Here is a 19,550-nt window from a genome sequence, read left to right on the forward strand (position 1 = left end):
GCTGCTGCTTTGGATGCTCGTAACATTGCCTTTTTAGTTTTGTTGGCTCCCATTCCTTTGACAACACTCTTGCACGTTCGATTGCAAATTTCTTGTGCACAGTCACACTCTATATTTTTTCCTTGCCCACCGTTCCAGTTGACAAACCTTATGATAATGATAATAACAATGTTTATTGAAATAACTTGGAGAAAATATACGATTATATAAAAGAAGGTATAAGAGACAGCTGACAAACCTTCCCCATGTCAGTCTATGGGCCATTTCTTCAGACAGTAGAGTCGTTTTCATATGACCGTGAAAGAATAGGCAAACTAATAGTCAGTACTTGTTGGTAATTGGTGGTAATAAACCCATTAGACTTAACTATACACTAGGTATATGACAAGAATGACAAGACAAGAATGTAATAAGCCAAGAAATTTGTTTTTATTTATATCTCAGTTGTCATGTAATATTTGTGATAATGTGTGTATATTTCACACCATAAGAACTGAAACAAGATTTTACAAAACACATGATGCTCAAGCACAGGGAGCGACCATTAGATTTGGGGGGGGGAGGGGGTGATATAAAAAAATATGCGAAAGGCAAACGCGCGAAACTTTAAGACAAATGTATGAATTTACCACCCCCTCAACGTGGTTCGTCCGGCTCACAATGAATTAATATCTATTTTATCACCATCTCTTTTTTGGGGGGAATACACCTCCACAGTACATACAAAAATCCCCCTGATCATTAATATCTTCCTGACAATATGGACATAAACTAGCTGGATCGTTAGAAAGCTCTTTGGAATGCGAACTTTCAGTCACCTAACCGAGTTTCTTGCTGATGTCCTCCCCTGGCTTATAGAAAGACAGTAGTTTCTGGGTTTGCCTCTTTTGCTTCGACTGTAGCCAGAATGGTCTTTAGGGTGTTTGTTTCCACATTTAACTGAGCCAGGTTCTTCATCTCTGTGGAGTAGCTTGGTGTTTCGCTATCAGTCAAGTCGATTACCTTGGTATCTTGATAGTGTTCGTCATCATCGGGGTCAGAATTCATCAGACACTGGACAACTTGATCCATGTCACCATTTTCTCGAGCAAGAAGCGCAGCTATCTTGGCCTCAGATACGGATGGTAGAACGTTTTTAATGGTAGCTATTTGCTCATCAAACTTAAGCTGAAAGGAGGACCCTGTCTCAAGTCGAGGCTGTATTGTTGGCACTACATAACAACTTCCTTTCCTACCAGAAACATCAGCCACTTCCCGGGGTTGCCTTTGGTGTAGCATGAGCGCAGTCTTGAAGACTGTCAAGGGGTTAAGATCTTTTGTTGCTTCTGTAATCTCCTTCGAGTAGGCGTTTATACTGTGGTACATAGACTTATGTTCCTCCAGCTTCTTTTCTTGTGCAGCTGTCGATTCAATAAGAAACGTACAAAACAAGACGTTAAAAAATTTAATAGCTAACATTTATTCAGTATATTGCTCAGTGACTACTGTTGATGCTCAGGATCATGATGATGGTGATAAAAATAAATAATCACTTTTGTGGATTTTGCTCCGATACATTAAAAATGTTCTAACGTTATGATGAAAAATAAAACCAGTCATAAGGGTTTGTTAAAACTATATGAAATACCTTTTTTCTGGATTTTCACCTTGGATTTCGCGTTTTAAATTTGCTTTACGTAACTCGTTATACATTAATACCGATATACATCAAAACATGAAAACTTAGTGACGAAATAAAATGAATCAACAACCAACAAAATGTAAGGACTTTTACCATTCTACATTAGGTGTCCGTACTGGTTTGCGAGATATTTTGAGAAATATCGTCATTTCATATGAACTCGATGTTTTACCGAGTGCGAGTCGTGTAAATCATTTCCGCAGTTTTTCGCTTGAACATTTTAGACATATACAACATATATTCCTGGTAAAAGTGTTTTTCGACAAACCTCGGGATTAATAAGTAATACTAACACATGTAAAGCTTTCACATTCAAACATGCACAGACTTCTACAAACTAAACTGCTAAAATGCGTTCAAGGTCAAGACATTTTTTTTCGTTTAGGGTAACATTGATAATTTTAATAGTATGGTATAGAAAATATTAATATCAGTAAAAACCGTTCAGTAATACCTTTTCTTTGCTCCGCCTTCGACATGGTTTTCTTTACCCTTTTTGCTTGGGTTTCATAGTTGGCCATTTGGAGGGCTAACATAGAATTTTCAGCGAAATTAGTGTTATCAGGAAAGGAAGACGTGGTTGTGGTCGAGCTTGTGCTCGTACACGTGGAAGTCGTTCCTATCGAGCTCTGTGTAGTTGAAGCCAGGTTTGCTCTCCATATTCGACCTTTGTCCTCCCTCGCTTCTCTCTGTTTTGACCTCAAGGCTAACAATTCCTCGTGTGTGCTACGGCGTGCACAAAAACATCTTCCATATGGACAAACTCTTGCATGTCCTTTCAAAGGCACTACCTCTCCATGGAGTCTGCATTTTCGGCAAGTTCTTCCCCTGCTCAACATGTTTCTCTCAGCCGACTGACACGACTGTTATCAGTGCTACAACAAGCGGTGAAGCTTATATTCTCTCCAATTAAATTGTGTGTATTGTGTATGCATGCATGAAAATATTTTGAACCAAACAAAAATAAAGGTCGCGTGCTCACTCGTTCTCAAACCGGTTGGTTGATTCGAGTATGATAATCGTCGATGTGTTAATCTTCACACCATAGAAATCTGGTTACAAAGTTTTATTGAAATCAAATAACGGCCAATCGCTGTGATCCTGTGAATGACAAAGGCTTGCAAATGAAGTGTCGATATAGATAAATTATCTTGTAAGCTCTCCCCAGTCGAACAGCCGCTGTTGGTCTTGTATACTGTTTACTTCGCTAATTTCTAGTTGCTATAGAATGTCTTGGTTTTTGAACCAAAGTGGTGGTTGTTATCGTAATGGTAAATCTTACCCAAGGCAAAAGAGAGTTCAAGTCATTTCTACGTATCTCGCCACACAGTCCAAAGCAACGACCGCCGAAATCTGCCGAGTGTCCTATAACTGTGTTAATAAATACGTTGAGATTTTCAGACAAAAAGCTTCAATGACACCTCTTGCAAAAGGTAGGCCTCCTCAAAAAATTACGTGGTGGATGAGAGCGTATATGGAAGCAGTGATTAGAATCTATCCTACTGCGTACCTACGTGAAGTGAGAGAACTACTCGCAAAAGAATTTCAGCTTCAACACCACGAAGTCCCGTCCTTGTCTTCTATTGTCAGGCTTTTTAGAGAGCTACGAATAACTCGTAAAAAATGTGTTTATGTGGCTAGAGAACGAATGTCACCACACAATCAGCGCTGTCGCCAGTTATTCATCCAGTGGAGAAGAGCCGTTGATCCCAGCCGTGTATACTTTTTCGATGAAACCCATTTCGATATGGAAACTGACGAGCGAGAATTTGGACGAACTGACTCTGGATTGGCATGTCCATCGTTTAGACTGAAAGGAGGAACCCACGTCAAGTTATCTACGTTAGGAACTTGTGGATTTAATGAGGGAGTCATTCTAGCCGTCCCAGTTGTGGGAGCCTTTAATACTTTGCTACTAAACGAGGTAATTGAGAAGCAAATTTTGCCACTTTTGCCACGAAATACCTATTTAGTCGCAGATAATGCAAGTATACACAATGAAGCTGCTTTATGTCGTATTCTAGCAAGGAAAAACATTACATTGGTGAAGCTTCCTGCGTATGCTTATGATCTAAATCCAATGGAAATGATCTTTGCACAGGGCAAGGCCATCGCTCGTTATAATCCTGGCTTTTTGAGAGAGAATGCTATGCTAGCAATCATAACTGCATTTCAACAAGTACGCACAGCTAATGTACGACGTTATTATCGAAAATCATGGCGCATTATGACATAACAGTCAGAAAATAGCTGATTATAAACAAGATGTAAATTAACAAATGTAATCAATGGGAGCTACATGATTTCTTGTCTTTGTCGTTCATTTTACTTATTATAGCTACATGATTAATATAAAATTCTCCCTTGTAAATTCGTTGAAATAACGTGTAATAAAGTGTAATTTAACGAAATTAAAACACAAAAGAAACTGTTGACAATAAGGTGGTTGAGAATAAAATTAGACTACTCTAGTCTCCTTGTGTCTATTACCAACTATTACACACTGCTACGCACTAAATGGTCTATTTCCTATGCACGGTCATATGAAAACGACTCTATTGCTTTCACCTGTGCAATGCTCACAAACATTTCTAAAGCATATTTAGAAAATGAATTAAAGCGTTTGAAATACAGGAGAAGTCTTTTCTTGTTGATGTTGTTTCTGTCCCCATCTCCCTCTGCACATGTGTCCACTAGCTGCATCAAGAAAACGGCCAACTCCAACAAGTTCAATCCATAATATCTGTATGATGAGGATTACCTAAAGTGTTAGTTACTGTATAATCTGATTTTTATTATATTTTCGAATTAGGAAACAAAAGGGAAACTGTGTATTATGACATAATTAGCTACCTGACTCTGTCCACAGCCGTAATTGATCTTTTTCTTCACTGTTTATAGAATCTTCTAGATCTTCAAGCACTTCAACTGGAACTGATGCATAGTCATGTTCTGATTGAATGTTTTGTACAGTTTTTGCCTGCACAAGTAGTCGTGGAAGTTATATCTCAAGTGTGTGGACAGTTCTGTGGTGATAATGACTAGAATGTCACTGATGGTGACTATTTCAACTCTGTGACTATTAATTTGATTTTGATATCTATGTCATTTGAAGATCTATTAAATTAGCCTTGAATACCAAAATGACTTTAAGGACATGGAATTTCATCTTTTGGAATAGCATGATGTCTTTTGTTTGTCTTTTGAATTTACACCAAATGGGAATAAGTTTAGATTAAGGAATTTTAAGTCACAATTATGTTATATGCTTTTTTTTCAAAATATATTGAAGTTAATGGTTTTTACTTCTGTCAGTAGTGCCAGTTTACATTATATTCCTCCTTCCCCTCATATTTGTAGAATAAAGACAGCAAACAACTGAAACAATAGTTATTATAAGTGCTTTTATTGAAGTTTTTGAAAACATGCTTAATCATGATCAAATCTATCTTCCTTTTATTCCGTTTGCAGACCAATCTGGCGCAATTAAGTTTGTTATGACCGTTTTTGGTTTCATTTTTGCACCCTCTACTGTAAGCTTAATCATAATGATATAAAATTTTTATACTTCCAGCTTTCGAACCTCCTTTGTTTCATGGCGGTTTTTAACATCGAACTAAGTCCTACCAATTATTCTAACCTTGTATGGATTTAGGTTGTCATTAGAAGCTGTTAGGTCAGTTCTCTTTCTTTTTAAATAATAATCAACGCGACTTTTTTGAATGATTCAGGAACAAAACTATAGATAGATAAGTTTTCCGCCATCTTGTAATATAAAATTTCAACCAATCAGAGGGCTTGTAAGAATTTTTGTAAGGAGCCAATCAAAACGCGTGATATACCAGCCAACACCAGGGTCTTCTCCCCGACGACCGCCATTTTGTTTTGGAGTCGGCCGAGAGGGCCCTGGGGACGAGGTTGAAACATTGCCTGTCGTTGAGATGGTCGCCATATTGGATGAGTCGTTGCATCAATTATCCCAACACAGGACGGAAATTTTTTCCAGTGCCCCAGCCAACCTCTCCACTCTGCTAAAGTTGACCAAACGACTTGTCGCGAATATTTCTCAAGTAGAAGAGAAACTATTTCTTGTATTGTTTTGCTTACATATGTAATGTCCACTTTAAACATCATGGCCAGGGTTTGCATTCTAAGATATCTTCTCAGCCAAATAAACACTAGGAGGAGTCTGTTTGTAATATTCAATCTTTGAACTCGTATCCTGCGACGGACTCTGTTGCGACGGTATGTCCTGTCGTGCAATATTATTGACATTCGCATGTCCACAACGACCTCACCAAATGTCTGAAGTGTCTCGCCAGTTAGATACCAGAATTTAATGGGAAAGCTAGCAATGTAATGGTAATAGTCACAGCCTCCATTAGGTTCTGCGATTCCTGTAAGGCCAAGTCGATCAATGACATCATTTGTTTTACACATGTCCAAAACGCGAATAATACATATCAAGACGAAGAAGATTTGACTGAAAAGATGAAACGGGAAAGCTGGGAAGTCATTCCCGGCATCTCGAAGCTTCAAAAATTGGAGGAGAACAAAGTAAGCCAGAATGAAGAACGTTGGCAAAACCGGAGGCGGCATCTTGTTTAGAGCGGTTGTTGAGAATTAGCTTTTCAGAAGATACAGCGTAGTATTCACGAGATTATATGCAATTCTGCTATCGTGTGTGCCAAAAATGCATAGGTAAGAGCATTGTATCGTGCTTGATGACAATAGCGTGAATCTACAATCGAGTAATTTCTCGGCTTCGGATATCCAACCTTGGCAAAAAATAATTAGCACATATTGTTCAAAGGTTATAATGTAGTTTTTGAACAAGTTGTCACCTCGTGCATGAAGCTCGCTTTAATGCATGACACAAAAAGGGACGAAATAGTGCGAAAAAGATCTGATGCTGACGCAGGTAAGACTTTGTCAAAGGAGGTTCATATTTTGTAATGACACCATAATAGGGGGTGTAATTGTTTACACAGCTTTTAGGATATAATTGAGCAGATTTGTCTTTGCATTTCTCTGTTTTGTGCAATATATGAAAGAAACTACACATTTTTTTTCAAGTGTAAGTCTGAGAGGCTCAAAGGTATGTTCACACTTAATTCTGTATAAATACCGCCTGGAGTTCTGCATGTGTGTGGTTGAAGTTTCTTGGCTCCATGGAGGGAAGAAACATATTTCTCGAAGCTGCTTTTGCGGGAGAGCCTGTAGTGAATCCAGAAGACCAAGGAGACAAAGAGTTGGAAAGGCTGGAAAGGATTTTCCTTACGCCAAAGACCAGGCAAAAGCGAAAAGCAGACCGCGATAAAGGCAAGTCTAGCAAATCTGAAATAAAATCCAAAAACAGAAACCTCGAGCTACAGCTGGTAAGGGAAGCAGTGAGCAAAGTTGGATGTCTTCCCAAACGAGTACTTAGTTACGTTGAGCTTATGGCCGACCAGCTCGGTCCTGTCGAAAAGGCCTACTATACATCCATTGGCAAGGGAACAGGGCCAACTAAACAGACGGCACTTAGGCGAATAGGAAGAAAAATAAAAGAATGGCAAGTCTCGGGGTAATTTCTTGATATACCAATTGATCATTCTGACTATAAATCCTTATTACTTTTAGTATTAATGTAGCTAATGAACTTGGTTTTTCCTTAATTTTTTAGCAACGACAAACCATCAGTAAAAGACCCGGAGGATGTATACGAGAGTAGTTGTAGTGAAGAATCTTCGCCGATGGACATCAAAAACGATGCAAAGTGTACCTCGAAAAGAAAAGCAGACTATGGAAGGGACGGCCTTTATCTTGTTGGGGAAGATGAAAAAAGTAAAGCCTCTGATGCCAGAAAGTACACGGAGACCACAAACAAAACGGAACGTTCAAGATTTCTTAGTGAATTTGAAGAGGATGAATTGATTGCAGAGGAGGAAAAAGGTGAGATGCTATCCATCAGTTTCATTGCCGTCATCGATATTATGTTCTTACGTAAGGCTTCAGAATAAGCACGAGTACGGCTCTTTTGAGTAATTTTCGGGTTGGGGTTGTGGGTCAGACCTAAAGTTATTTTTCATATATTCTTGCCTATACCATCTAAGGCTGAGTGAAAGGATTTAAGGCTGAATTATAAATTTTGGATCCATACCATAGTTGACAAGTTGAAACTTCGGGGTTAGTTGGCTAGTTGGCACGTAACACTCGTCGGGTATCTTTTCGGGTGTACAAACTGGAGTTTTTCGGCGTTTCCTGGTATCTTTTAGGGTATCGAAGTAAGACTCCTATCGATATCCCTTTTTTGCACTTTAAAATTAGTTAAGGCGCTATAACTGACTCATCATCAAACGCACAATTTAACAGCCATTTTGTAATTTGTATGATGGTATTTCCTATGGGTTAACATTCTCCCGAAGTCATTTTCTATATGCTGAGTAGATTTCCTGAGTAGAGTTTTGAAGCTTTTTACGAGCATATCCAATATTTAATTTGTAGCCCCAATACAACGACTCAACCCGCATTCATCGCACGCGGTGTTATTCATTTAAATGTGGTGTATTCTTGTCCCTATTCTTACAGCTGGAAAGGGAACAGAGAAGAAGGAAAAGAAGAAAAAGAAGAAAGATCAACTAGATGAGCTTATGGCAATGATGCCTACAATGACGGAGGCTGTAACCAAGGCACATGAAAAAGCCGTTTCAAAGTGGCAAGGGTTGTCGATCTCTGACTCTGATTAGCGAGTTGGATGATACTATATATTGACGTGTTATTGTTCACAATAAAGTTTTTCTGTTCTCTTTGTTTGCCTGGCGTAATGTCATTTTAAGGGTTCATATTTTCCTCACTATTTATTTCTAACATTAGAGTTCACGCACTAAACCCGTGAAACAAATACTAACTTTAAACAATATAAAACTATGATTAAACAAAAGAAAACAAAATATTCGGTATGAATTAGTACTAATTAGCACTATTTATTGTTCACGGGTTTAGTGCGTGCACACTATCATCGATGATAATTTTATTATCCATGATATAATTTGCTAACTGGAGCGTTTATCCGCCAACGGGAGCTGCCTTGATCCCTTGGAACTTTAAACTGAGAAACTTTAGCATAATGCAATTGATCATGACATGTATTAGAATGCAATAACTACGAACAGCTAAACAACAAAATCGTGAAAGTGCACAAGAAAACCATGATATTTTTTATTACTGGTATTTTTCGTCGCTTGGGAAAATAAACCTTCAGAAGACACTAATTCCATAGTTTTCTTTCGTGCTTGTTTGTCTTTTCACTTTCTGTGCATGAATGTTCAGGGGATTCAGTAAAATCGTTCTACTGCGGCGCGTGTATGCATAACAATAGATGACTTAAGTGGGTCAAAACCAGACATGAGACAAATGTCTTATACATAAAAGGTCTAATTAACTCCGTTATCACATCGTAAGAATTTGTACTAAATTCCTTAACTACTTTCCAAAGTTGAATGTGCAGTTATTAAACACTGAACCTGTTGCACACGTGCACAAAGCCGAAGTATCAGAGCTAGTTTCTGGCACATTCATCAGAATATCATCTGGTATGTCAAAATCTACCAAGTCAAGGTCAAAAAGATCCTGTAACATATCATCATTATTTGAACACTCGTTATCAGTTGTACTTAAGTTAGGTGGTCCTACTCCTGCGCTTGCTTTTAATTCCTGCTCTTTGTTTGCTTTTTCGTAGCCTAGTAACGCATTTGAGTGATGACCAGTTCGCTCACGGATTAACTTCTCCGTATGACTCTGGAACAATCTAGTTGCGCATGTTATCCTAAGACAGTGCGATGTTTTGCGACTTAAACCAGCTTCTGCACATAATTCTGGCAAGACTTTGTTCAGGGTATTAACTCCGACAGGCGCTCGGCAAAAGCTAAATTCTTCTAAATTTGGATTGGGCTTAAAATAAAATGCCTCTATTTCATCACTTAGGTGTTTGATGTTTTCTAAGTACTTAGCATAGCAATTTACAAGACAAGGAAAATGGTTTACTTCTTTCCCTTCACAGCAAACATGTTTCACTACCCCAGGCATATATTTTAAATCTTTTAACCCTCCATGGTACGTCTTCGAAACACTTTCATCACACATTAGACAATTGTGTTCTACTCGAAAATTTGAATATCTAAGTGATCTATGCTCTTTTGCCCTTAGGCCGAACAGTTTGCCATTATAGAAATAAATTGTTCGAAACAAAGACTTAGCTGTATGGCAACCCAAGAGGCCTTTATTCCACAAATGCAGCTATTCTTCTCCTGAAATATCGTTTCTCTCTTCCTTTTTGCTTTTATTTGCAAAGAAAAGAACAAAGAACAAAAACACACTTAATACAGTAAAACAGTGGTTTTATACAATATATCGTATTACCAACCTTCCTTCGTTTTGTCCAAGTAACGAAACAGGGTTGCCACTTTCCTTTAAATGCCGTTGAAGGCCAGTTACAATCAAGTACAAGTTCCTAGGTGGGTATCGTTGGCCATTGGCCTTGTTCAATTCTTGTACAAATTTCGCCAACCACAACTGACTCTGGACTCATATTGCAAATGTTAGTATCCAAGGACTGAACTTTCTCCAAATCAAACGTGAAAGAGCACCTCTCGTTGGCTGGGTCCTTGTTACTTCTTTGAGTTTGCCATTCAGAAAATTTCTTGAAAACCCATTTTGTGGCATAGCGAGTTGACTTTGGAGTCGAATTATCTAGTGCTTTCTTTTCTTCTTCTTCTGTTATCGGCACTCTAAAACTCCGATTCGCTGCCATTTTTTTAAATACCAAAGACTATGAAAAGCGACACAACACTTCACCCGTACGGCGCTACATGCGAATAAAGTAACTGAAGCAAGTTCTATACATTTGAATTTCTAATTTTCTTTATCTACTGTTATACAATATTCCCAAATGGAAACAATCTAAAACTTTTCTATTGTTTTTTATCAATTAACTAATTACATTTTTCGGTTTCATAGTTTCATCGATATTGGACAAAATGGTCATTGAAAATTGATGAGTTTCTTAAGCCATTTGAACTTGATAAAACACTGCTGTTCGCTTTTTAAATACTACATGAACTTGGGCAAAATCCATTTGAAGACAATGCAATCTTGGTTGCTCTTCAAGGAAATTTAGGGAAATGCAAGACATTTTCTCGCTGTGAAGTAAATGGAAAAGCTTTCCACAGCATAAGTTATAAGCGTATTCTTAAACGTAATATCTATACAGTGTGCTACAATAACATCCATGGCCACAATAGCTATGGCCAAGTTGCATTTTTGTTTCGGCCCTCAGGCCGAAACAGTCACTACATTCGGTTTGCCGGCCCATAATAGTCTCCGTGCGTGTCATTTAGCTGTCAGAGGTTTGGACCTAATCCAATCATATGCCGTTTCCATCATAAGCAATGGGAAAATGTAAAATATTTCACCATGCGGAGAGTATTTCGGAGAGTTGCGGTGAATCTTCTCTGAGGTAGTTGTGTAGACTATATTATGCCCTTTCGCATGACGCCATTTTTTGGAAAAAAATATATTATTGATTAACCCTACGCAAGAGAATATTAAGTAAGAGAGCACATCTCCCATACATAGGTCTGTAACCATGAAAGTTTCTTGAAAATCTATTTTTAGCTGCGCGCGCAAGCCTGAGCTATTTTTAACATGCGATCCCTTATTATTGCTGCTCAGAGTTGTAGTGACTTCCATGCGAGCGAAAAATGTTTAGTTCCCGACGAGAAGAATGCCTTCAAAATTAGTAAAAAGTTGAAATGATTAAAGTATCATGTGTTCTTCATGGACGAATTAAACATTAACTTAACAAGTGATGTAAAAGAGCATCGAAAAAGATCAAATCAGGATGGTTTTCAGTCACATACGAACAAGCGCTAAAAACAGCGAAGACGCCATGGGGAAGGAAACCGCAATAAAAAATACGATGAAAATAGCGAAAAACCTACAGTGCATACAGCCAAAAAAGCATTTACCGTAGTGTTTTCTATAGTAAATAAAGTTTAAGTTAAAGTAATTAAGAAGACGATGAACAAGACCAGTATTTTGTTTCACACACGAATCAGAAAAACTATTTGCACCGAAATGTGCCGAAGAAAATTTTCTGTTTTCACAGAGGAAAAAACTACAAGAGGCACTGAAGTGATTTTTCACAATCGTTAAATATGTTTAGCTTGCCAAAATACGGTGTGTCAGTTTATGCAAAAGACATTGCCCATTGAGAAAAGGCGAATTAATGAAAAAGTTTGACTATTATAAAACTAGAACTTTCTTTCAAATTTTGCACCATGAATTTTCGCTCCGCCTCAATGATTGTTTTTCATAACTTTTCAACTTCTAAAGTCCCAAACAGACAATAGAAATACAATCACAATATCGCCGAAGTACAAAAAGTGAATCAAACTTAGTATTTGAGGATTCAAACTAATAAAAAAGAGATTATTTTTATCTGATTGAGGGACATTTTACTTGCGATTTTTTCTGCCAGATGCTCTCAGTTCGGCGTATTTGTGCCTTTATGTTTAATTCTTCTATTCCGAGCAGCTTGAATGTTTTCAGCTATCTTAAAACCTCTTCTTTTTACTGGTAAACAACTGATTCCAACAGTAAATGCTAAATTTTCTCTCAAGTTTAAAGTTTTTTAAACTCTTGACTCAGTGAATTCAACAAGTTTGTTCATCGAAAATCCGGCTCTTTCGTAAACTAGTCCAATCTACCTTCATTTTAGATGTCCATTAGATAACTTGTCCATTTTGAAAACACTGAAGTTCAGGTCAGAAGTACGTGTTCTTTGGATGCAGCAATATTAACTCTATTTCAGTTAAGGTGGAAAATTGTGGAAAGTCTCATCTATAACTGCAATCAACTCCAAAATGATCGAGTCTCAATTGAGCGACCATTGTTTTGATTTAAAAACAAGCTTGAATGATGTCTCAGCTGAGTATTTTTTACATATGCTGTTATAATGGTTCCTTCAAATACCTTTCAGAAGTTCTCAAGGAATTCCTCTAAACACATTTTCTCGTCAAATTGAATAAAGTTCTCTTGTGTACCCATGACACCACTTCGACTCTGACCAATCAAGATTCGCATGCTAAAATAGCTCAGACTAGCGCGCGGAGCTAAAAATAGATTTTCAAGAAACTTTCATGGGTCACAGGGATATGTTCTCTTACTTCATATTCTCTTGCCCTACGACAATGCGTATTTTATTCCTAAGTCAGTATCTAGGTCCAAGTCGCCAAGTAGGTAAGTTATTGAAAAGTGACGGCGCACTGGTCAAAGACAAGTCTTGTATCTTTTGGTTCGATTTGAGACTTTCGCATTTTCTTCAAGCTACGATATAAGAGCTAAATACATTTACCATAAATTTCAAAGAGCAGAATAAAGGTTTAAAAAGTATCCTACATTCAACATAGTGCGTACAGTAATGCTCGTGTGCCAAAATATTTTGCACTTTGTACTCTGCTCTCTGCGATACTCGATCATTGTTTATATCTATTATCGGATCTCTCATTTGTTCGGCGAGACGTTATGTGTATGTACGTTCCCTGATTTCCCCAAAACACTACGACGTTTCAAAACAACAACCACTAAAATCTTCAAAAAACTTAATTACGATGTGTTTCGTCCAAGAGAATTTTATAACAAATGTTTCCATCGAAATTTGCGTAAGACTGCAAAGCGTACCGCGAAATCGCTCTTGTCTGCCATTCAAAATACAGGAGACCCAATCATTACCACAACAAGACCAAAATTCTTTATTCAGCAATGCCACACAATAAATAGATAACGGGCCGAAACATCATCGCTTTCGAAGCGATATAGGCTTGTTTTATTTACAGAATGTTCCAATTTGTGATAGTTCATGCATAAGCAACTGCAATTTTCACAAGCCATTTCATTGGGCTGTTGTTTTGAAGCTGCAAAGGCTAGATGAAACCCATTCAGTAATGAATTTTAACCAAGAGGAATCAGATCTTCCTGTTAGAGTATACCATCCAGAAATTTGTCTGGTTAAACCTTGCTCAGAAGCCGTTGAGGTTGTCCTTATATCTCAGATATTGGATGTACTGATGTATATTAATTTCGATCATAATGCTTATGCTTGCCACTCGCCAAACAGAATAGGAAAGGACTGAAACTAAGTTTAAATTATTTTAATATCCCATGCTTTTACAATGCGCAATATTTTTTAATGTTTCAGGAGATGCCACCTCTAAGATGTATAATAATGATCAATTTACATATTTGTTGACATATTTAATGACAGAGCCTATCTTTTATAACAAAATTATTTTTTGATTTCAGATTCCAGCTTATAAAAATGAAATACTAAAAAATGTGTTGACATGCGATATTACAATTATGCAATAGACCAACATGATTTAAACATGTTTAATAAACACATGAAAAACATGTCATTTTGTTGCACTCAATAAAACATGTCAAAAATACGTTAATACATGTTTAAACATGTCTCAATTTCGTATGGGATAAACACCTTGAAGCAGCACCCCAGTAACAAAGTGTATGTCTCAATTTTGATGTCTGAATGGGAAGAACATTGGAGGGAAGGCAAACGAATTGTCCACACATTTATCAGTACAGAGAAGCATTGATAATCAAGTTGTTGACCTGTATCCGACCGAAGTCACAAAGAAGGCCTTTCAACCTGAAGATGGAATATGATATTGCGTAAATACAAGAAAATTAGTGATGCGGTTATTGGCAATGCTCCTGTGATGCGCAACACTGATTCAACTTGTGGAGATAAGCAATGCTTCATTGTCACAATGGTAAGTTCTTGAACTTTGTTTTGCTTTCTATACCAACCACTCTAAAAATCGAGACAAAGACGTTTTTCTCTAGGCATGGGACTCCCCGCTTCCTTCATCATCAAGCACTTCCCAGACATTGCCGCCACCCAAACAGCTCAACGCTCTTGTCTATTTTAGCTGTATTAAACCAATGCTCCAAAAATCGAGACAAAGACGTTCTCCTCCAGGGCATGTACATAAGCCTCCTTGGGAGGACCTACCAAGCACTTAGTTGATATAATGTGTTCAGAAAATCTATTGTATTCAATTGTCATTCTACCCATTGTATTAGATGTAATTCATTGTATTTTTATGAATACATTACACCAACTGCTTGCTAAGTAGGCTCCTCGTACGTCCTCCTTCCTCTACTATCAAACACTTCCCAGCCATTGCCGCCACCCAAACAGGTCTGACCCTCAGCTCCTCAAAACCCTCTACATGTTTAAGTTTTATCTGCGAATACAGCTGGCAAGGCTAAAGGTCCACTTATTTTGCCAAAACCACCCACATCTTAATCTTCCACAGATCAACATTCACAGCAACCAGATTAACCACGACTGTGCAACCCAAAGCTACACAATACACACATAAAAGGATAAACAATAAATAAATAAACTTCAGTTGCAGTTATGGAAAAGCCAAACGCATTGGCATTTTACATCATGTTATGCTTTCTTGATTCTTGACAAACTTTTAATGCTGCCTAGCCATCCCGCTAGAAGGTCCCAAGCCCTTGATAAAGCAGAGGGAAAGTTTGATTCTTATAATTATTGATCAAATACTAGAAGGTAAAATTTTCTCTTGCTTATGACATAGACTTTATTAGGCGATTAAAGGATACACAAGGTTAGAACCTTAGGTAAATAAATCATTTGACCTAATCTGGAGTCTTCCAAGTAAAATCAGTCTCCTGAGCGCCTGATTCTTATTCGTTCAACGTACACGTATAGACCAGAATCTCAATGACGTTTCATACCTACATACCTAGACTATCGCATTCATAGTTCATGATACTATAAATTGCTTGAAGCCTATTCCTGTTTTTTTTGTTGTGTGTTTTTTGTTTTAGCTTCTCTACCCCTAACCCCCCTGTCGCATGCAGTTCCAACCTATTGCCTGCCACCACCAGTGGCCAAAGTGGCAATGCATGGTGAGCTCCCTGCGTCATCCACACTGCGGCCTTGCAAAAGGTGCCCTATTTGCGTTAAGCGACCTAACACTAACACTACCTTACCCTTAGCACTCAGTTCTGCAACCAATTCCTCTTATGAAATTCGACCTTTTTCTGGCACCACCTTTGGCCATAGTGCTGGAGATGCCTGGTTAGCTTTCTGCGTGGCCCCAGGCCTCGTAAATGATGTCCTCTTGCATTAAAAACGACCGTGTACTGTTTTTCCTTTCCTCAGCACCCCAGTCGGGCACGCTTTGCCTGTAACACATGGTGGAAGCTGGAGTGTTAGGTGGCTAAGGTTGTTCAGGTGGAGTCTGCGTTAAAGCATGGAAGAGGGAACGACTGTCGGAATAGCGTAGTAGCGGGAAAAGAGGGTGGTCTCCTAATGTTTTGCAAAGCCATAGGGGGATATCTAATAAGATTCCCCGTTCTTTCAGTCAGTTTAAAGTGTTTCAGAAACTTAATCGAGAAAAAAAAAGCACCATAAAAATTAATTTTCACTATATATGACAATAGGCCATTTCACGGATCCCGTTACTCAACCTCAGCCTCGTCAGCTTGTAATATATTCTTTAGAAATTGCCTACAACCTGTGAAATTTTTAAGCATGTTTCAATTGTTCGTTGATGTGTAAATTCCTTTCATTACTGCGGACTGTAGTCAAATTCTAAAGAATAATTACGGATCCTTGAAATGGCCTATTTCTTTTATGTATATTACTTACCATTATGAAAGTGTCAACAGGTCGGTGTCCCTCATTACCTTGTTGCACTGTACGACTAGGCCTTTAATATACTGCCAAGGGAATGTATTGGGGGAGGGAGGCTGGGGGATTCTGTTAATTTTTTTAAATGTTTGTAGCCCTTTGCCTTTCACTCATGGCCCTCCTATATTAAGTCAATAAGGAACTGGCTTTCGTCAAAATAAAAAAGTTTTAAAACAAAAGTCCGAATCCTTTGAAATAGTGGCCTCCATGTAGTTCATTCAAATTTTTAGTAATAACACTCCCATCTTAGGGGGAGTGAAACCCCTGCCCCCACCCTCCCAATAAAAACGTACTTTCCCGAAGCGTTGTACCATCTCAAGATTCTGACACCCTCCCTTCATTTGAGATGGTAGCATACATGTAGTGGTTGGCATTTGGTTATGGCGCGGGACCGGTAATTTGACTGAAAACGCAGGCGTAACAAAAATAAATGTATGCTCCAAAGATCTAGGGTGAAGACCAAATAATTATTGGCATGGCTTTTTACCTTGATGTTTAGAGTGATTTCTCTCAGACAGTGAAAGAGTTTCTGAGTATAATAGTCAAATAGACACAAAAGAAAACAATGGAAATAGAGTACATGGAGTAGAACCATGAAATAAAAACAAAGTGAGAAATATTACTATTTAGTGACTAATAGTTGCTAATCATTACACAAAAGACACAAATGGTCTCTTGTGTATTTGTGTTTGTGTAATGAAAGTAGTGCTTATTATGATAAAGTGTATTTCACCGGTTTATTAATGCCCCGTCCACACGTATCCGGAAATTTTTTTTCCGGATACGGGTTGCGTTCACACGTGTCCGGAAATTTTTGTATTCGTATCCGGAAATTTTCGAAAACGGTCTCCAGAGTGGAAATTTTCGAATACGCTCCGAATACGGATACGGGTGGACGGTCGTATCCGCAAATTTTCGAATACGATGATGTAACACGATTTTGCGCATGCTCAATAAAAAAAACTATCCCTCAAAGGGACTAGGCACTAGCGTGCAATAGGGCGGATCATGAAATTTCCGGATACGTGGACACTGAAAACGATTCGAAAACGATTAGAATACACTGCGTGTGGACGCGAACATTTTCGTATGCGGATACAAAAATTTCCGGATACGTGTGGACGGGGCATAAAACCAATCTACCTATCTACTAACTATAGAGTACAAACACTAAAAGTGTGCAACAGTTTACACTATTTAGTAGTAAATAGTGCTAATTAAACAATGGAAAACAATAGATTTAGCATAATTTAGTGGTATTTATGCTACAATCTTATAGTGTTTGTACTCTATCAGACTAAGTCTACTAATTATTATTTCACAGTCTGAGGAAAACCACTACTATATTCTAGACAAGGTAGGATACTAATAATAACATAAATAGAAAAGAAGTAAAAGCATTCAATAAGGTTGAATGAAAGTCGATCCTTACACATCACTGTTACTGTCGTTCTACTCTAACTGTGAACACTCGAGTTTATTTTATTTTATCCATTAGAGTGCTGGCACTAAACCCGTGAAACAAATACTAATTTTTAGTACTAAATAGTGATAATCAAACAATAGAAAACAAAGGATTCTGTATGAATTACTACTAATTAGTACTAAATATGTTTCACGGGTTTAGAGTGATTTTCATATGACCGTGAAAGAAAATAGACCATTTAGTTTGTAATAGTTGATAAAGAACAAAAGAAAATCATTGGTTTAGAGTCTACTACTAACTATTAGTTTGCCTATTCTTTCACGATCATATGAAAATCACTCTAGTGCGTGCACTCTATTTGTGTAAATATACTTATCTTTTTCTTTCTTTTTCATCTCCTTGAATAGCTTTTTTACACTTTAAAAACATGGAACTGGAATTCTATTGCTTTTGATTCGCAATCTCATTGGTTGACAAACTCGAGTTTCACGGTTTGAGTAGAACTACAATAATTGTGTTGTATAGCAGCTATTTCAAAAAAGGTTGAATACTGCATACCGAATAGTGCATTCCAAGACCTAAGTGCACTGTGGGTCTCGTTAATTTGAAATTATTGCATTCAGCAGGGACAAATGATTGCGCACTCACCACTAAAAAATCACAATATTTTGCTCAGTCATCCAATAATTGCATGCTTAGCTAGAGGTAGTAATGATGTCAAATGACATTTCTCGTTAGAAATAACTGAATGACTCAAACGAACTAGCGCTATCTTTTCTATTAACCATTCCAAGGTGGAGGAAAAACCTGGGTCTAGTTGGCATTACAGTGCATTGTGGGACTGTTTTAGGGGATATATTTCCAACATGGAATCTATTAAGAGTAAGTGGTTTGAACCCAGGTGTTTAAGTTTGTTAAGAAATGTGATCATCCGAGTGTGTTTAGTCTTGAGAAAGACTGTTGTTGGGGGTTATTGAAGTTTCGACACCTGAGCGGAAGTTATCTTCAGAGTCCAGGGAGAAAACGAGAGACAGTCAAATGGTATTTATACCTCTGGTTCAGTTCGACATTGACGCTTTTCATAATCACCTCAACAAGCAAAGCAGAAATAATTAAAAATAATCATATCAAACTTTCCACATAGAAAAGTTGTCGTTCCGCTCGAGCTGTTTCTTTTACCATATATGGAATGTACTTACCATATTAGGAAATTGGAATATAATTTTCTTCACTAAATAGGCGAATTTCTTGCTCAAAACTGCTCAAATTTACAGTAAATCGAGTGAAATCATCACTAACTAGTCAAGCATCTTGGTTTTGGCCGAAAAAAGACTGGAAATTGTGTAGGGGAGGGGAGCGTGGTTTGTCACCACAGGAAGCCCGCGAATGACAACAATTGTTTGATATGTGTCATTATTTATGTGTTGGAATTTGTTTCTTTAAATACCCTTCAAAACTAGCTGAAACTGCATGCAGGAGTTCAAAATAAACAAATTGACACAACAGGTAAGTTGACACACTTTTATTCACGTTTTTCCAAATAAAATACGGCATATTCTAAATCCCCATACATTCTCTTATAAATGCAGCGAGCTTGGGTTGCCTGTGGCTGAACATCACAAGAATACTGGGCACGACATGGACTGGGACTT

The 19,550-nt window shown here is 37.8% G+C and overlaps 1 protein-coding gene across 1 annotated transcript; it reads left to right on the forward strand.

The window, feature by feature from the left end:
* The first annotated feature begins 5,698 nt into the window (after positions 1-5,698).
* LOC148912690 (uncharacterized) lies at positions 5,699-8,434 on the forward strand. Its single transcript, XM_089026810.1, has 4 exons — positions 5,699-6,382; positions 6,758-7,247; positions 7,347-7,615; positions 8,252-8,434. Exons 2-4 carry the CDS (start codon positions 6,853-6,855, stop codon positions 8,407-8,409), a joined length of 822 nt encoding a protein of 273 aa, XP_088882936.1. The 5' UTR covers positions 5,699-6,382; positions 6,758-6,852; the 3' UTR covers positions 8,410-8,434.
* The last annotated feature ends 11,116 nt before the right edge of the window (positions 8,435-19,550 follow it).

Source organism: Actinia tenebrosa, unplaced genomic scaffold (genome assembly GCF_029948245.1).
Source record: "Actinia tenebrosa isolate PJP-AT-01 unplaced genomic scaffold, QUT_ActTen_1.0 PGA_scaffold10__47_contigs__length_13832649, whole genome shotgun sequence".
NCBI lineage: Eukaryota > Metazoa > Cnidaria > Anthozoa > Actiniaria > Actiniidae > Actinia > Actinia tenebrosa.

Coding starts and splice junctions, on each gene's coding strand:
- LOC148912690 (XM_089026810.1), top strand. CDS start 6,853: ATGGAGGGAAGAAACATATTTCTCGAAGCTGCTTTTGCGGGAGAGCCT. Junction 7,248..7,346: donor AAAGAATGGCAAGTCTCGGG/GTAATTTCTTGA, acceptor TTAATTTTTTAG/CAACGACAAACCATCAGTAA. Junction 7,616..8,251: donor GATTGCAGAGGAGGAAAAAG/GTGAGATGCTAT, acceptor CTATTCTTACAG/CTGGAAAGGGAACAGAGAAG.